Genomic DNA, 2,930 nt, shown 5'->3' with positions numbered 1-2,930 from the left:
CTCTCTGTCGTAGGCCGTAGAGTACAACATCTTCGAGGGCATGGAGTGCCGCGGCTCCCCGCTGGTAGTCATCAGCCAGGGCAAGATCGTCTTCCAGGACGGTAGCCTGAGCGTGAGCAAGGGCCTGGGCCGCTTCATCCCCCGGAAGCCTTTCCCTGAACACCTGTACCAACGCGTCAAGATCAGGAGCAAGGTGAGCAGGCGGGGCGCAGCCAGGAGCACAGGCCTCGCCTAGTGCATGGGCATCCAGGGGGCCAGGCCCCGGACAGCCGTGGAGGGGGACACTTGACGGCCCTGGACAGCCCTGGAGGGGGCACATGAGGGGCCAGGCTCAGGACAGCCCTGGAGGGGGCACGCGAGGGCCCAGGTGCTCTGGCCCATGGCTGCGTTCCCCTGCCCAGCCACGGGTCTGGTGTGGCCTCACACTCATAACAGCACTGCAGCCGCAGGGACCTCGCCCTCAAACAAGGGCCGCGCCTGGGCTCTCAGACTCGTGGGTGGGTAGAGACCGTCGTGCTGGGGCCAGGAGGGACGCTGAGGGTCCGAGCCCACCATGGGCCGCTCTTGCCTGTGTCGGCTCCAGGGCTCATCTCCACAGGAAGCCCCCAGGTCACCTCTTGCCCACACGCAGGTGCACGGGCTGCATGGTGTCTCAAGAGGCATGTATGACGGCCCCGTGTACGAGGTGCCGGCCACACCCAAATATGCAACCCCCGCGCCGTCCGCCAAGTGCTCGCCTTCCAAGCACCAGCCCCCACCTATCAGGAACCTGCACCAGTCCAACTTCAGCCTGTCAGGTGAGACGGCGCAGGGCCCCCGGGGGCGGACCGTGTGCTCACCCTCAGCCCCTGGGTGCACGTGATGGGCAGACACGTATGGCACTACAGCAGTGGCTCCATCCCACCCACACAACAGCCCTTGTTCAAGGCTCAGGGCCTCCTTTACTTTCTCAGACTTTAATTTCGAAGCAGCTGTAAGTTTGCAGAGACATCACTGGGGAAGCGCGGTAGTCCCGCCTGACACCCCCCCCTAGCACTTCTCATTCCCACGGTACCTTCGTCATGGATGACACCACACATACACACACACAGCTAGCTCATGCCGTCATGTGCACCAAGTCCACCTCTCATGCCACAGTCACTTGGCCACTCAGCCCACACTGCACAAGGATTCCTGTGAGCAGTGGTTAGCCCCGTCCTTCCGCCTCGCTGCCGGACTGCCACATGGGAGGGCTGGGGGTGGTCCTTGTCTGGCAGATTGTGTGGATAGGCCACGGGGTCTGTCGATCTGTACAGAGACCAGGACACCCCTGATCACAGGCCACGTGGGTGAGATGGAGGGTCTGACACTCATAGCTGTGAGGGCAGCCACATGAACATGTGCAGACATGGATGCAGACAGGGGTGGACTTCCTCCACCAGCCTCGGTTCACTGGCCCCTGGTCTCACTGGAGGACAGTTTGAAACGGAGATAGTGATGATGCCCGTAACCAAGCCAGGGCTGAGGGGGCATCTGTTTAACTAGTGGCACAGCTGTACCCCTGCTTGGTCTCATGCCTCAGTGGGGCACAAGCTGGGCCCCCCCAGAAAACCCCTTGCTCCCACTGCCCAGTCCCCCCACTGACCACTCTTTCCATTCCCACTGCTAAATTCTCCCACTGTCTGCCTCGCTCCCACTGCGCAGTCCCCCACTGACCCCTTGCTGCCACTGCCCAGTCCCCCACTCACCCCTCGCTCCCACTGCCCAGTCCACCCACTGACCCCTCGTTCTCGCTGCCCAGTCCCCCCATTGACCCCCCGCTGACCTCTCACTCCTGCTGCCTAGTCTGCCCACTGACCCCTCACTCCTGCTGCCCAGTCCCCCCACTGACCCCTCGCTCCTGCTGCCCAGTGCCCACATGTGCCCCTCATTCCTACTGCTCCATGCCCTCCCAGCGTCCCAAGCCTCTGGGTTCTGAACGTTTGCACAGCCGCCCACCTTGGGCAGACAGACCCGCCACCACTTGGCACTCGGCCTGAGCGTCGACTGCACGCACGGAGGAGCTGGGGAGGCGGACTTTTAAGTCGTTGTGCAACAGCAAGGGGAAAAAGCAAGCGATTAGTGGAGAGCAAACGTTTTGAGAATGATGAGGCAATGAATATACAAATGCGCTTTACACAATGGATGTATGTATGGATTTTGATAAGAGTTGTATGAGCCCCCAATAAAATGATTAAAAAAGAAAAAGCAAACAATTAGACTGATGGTTGGCAGAACTTCCCTTTGGCAGTGATGCAGTGAGTCCACCTGTCACTGGTACACATGCACATCCACCTGTGCACACACCAAAAAGCATGCAGACGTGAACACCCACACATACTATACATACACCATCGCACATGGGCACACAAATGCAGTTAACACATGTGTGCACATGCAATATATGGATTCACCGCCATGCAAGCACAATCCACACAAGCACAAATCCACACATGTACACACAACATGAAACATGCAGGCATGCGCATACATGCACACCACACACACAAATGCAGTTACCACATGTGTGCAAATGCACTGCATGCACAAACCCACATGGACACATGCATGTGACCACACACCATGCGTGTACCACAACCCATGCACAATACCTACATGCATATGCATGCACACACCTGGCATGCATGCACGTGTGTACAATGAATGCGTGGGTGTGTGCCGCATGCACAGCATGCCTCTGGGGCACCGTGTGGAGTGCTGCAGGCGGGAATGTTCCCACAGTGGCTTTAGGCCAAGCAACAGGGACATTCCAGCTTGGCCTTCAGCCCTGGCCGGCCTTCCCCTTAGCTCTGGTCCCTGTAGCTGCCCAGCCCGAGCCTCAGCCCCTCCCTGAGCCCTGCCCCATAACTGCCTGGGCTGAGCCTCCGTGTTCCCGTCTGTGCGGTTGGGCA

The 2,930-nt window shown here is 59.4% G+C and overlaps 1 protein-coding gene across 1 annotated transcript in view; it reads left to right on the top strand.

The window, feature by feature from the left end:
- The window catches only part of CRMP1 (collapsin response mediator protein 1), a 25,674-nt gene that overhangs the window by 21,072 nt on the left and 1,672 nt on the right, over positions 1-2,930 (top strand). Inside the window, exons 11-12 of the mRNA XM_004715056.4 lie at positions 14-193; positions 632-797. Of these exons, the coding sequence (XP_004715113.2) occupies positions 14-193; positions 632-797 (346 nt within the window). The remainder of the gene's footprint in view (positions 1-13; positions 194-631; positions 798-2,930) is intronic.

Source organism: Echinops telfairi, unplaced genomic scaffold (assembly GCF_000313985.2).
Source record: "Echinops telfairi isolate 266 unplaced genomic scaffold, ASM31398v2 ScPeMD7_28;HRSCAF=97, whole genome shotgun sequence".
Classification (NCBI taxonomy): domain Eukaryota; kingdom Metazoa; phylum Chordata; class Mammalia; order Afrosoricida; family Tenrecidae; genus Echinops; species Echinops telfairi.
The sequence above is the reverse complement of the archived record's forward strand: the minus strand, read 5'-3'. Positions and strand labels throughout refer to the sequence as shown.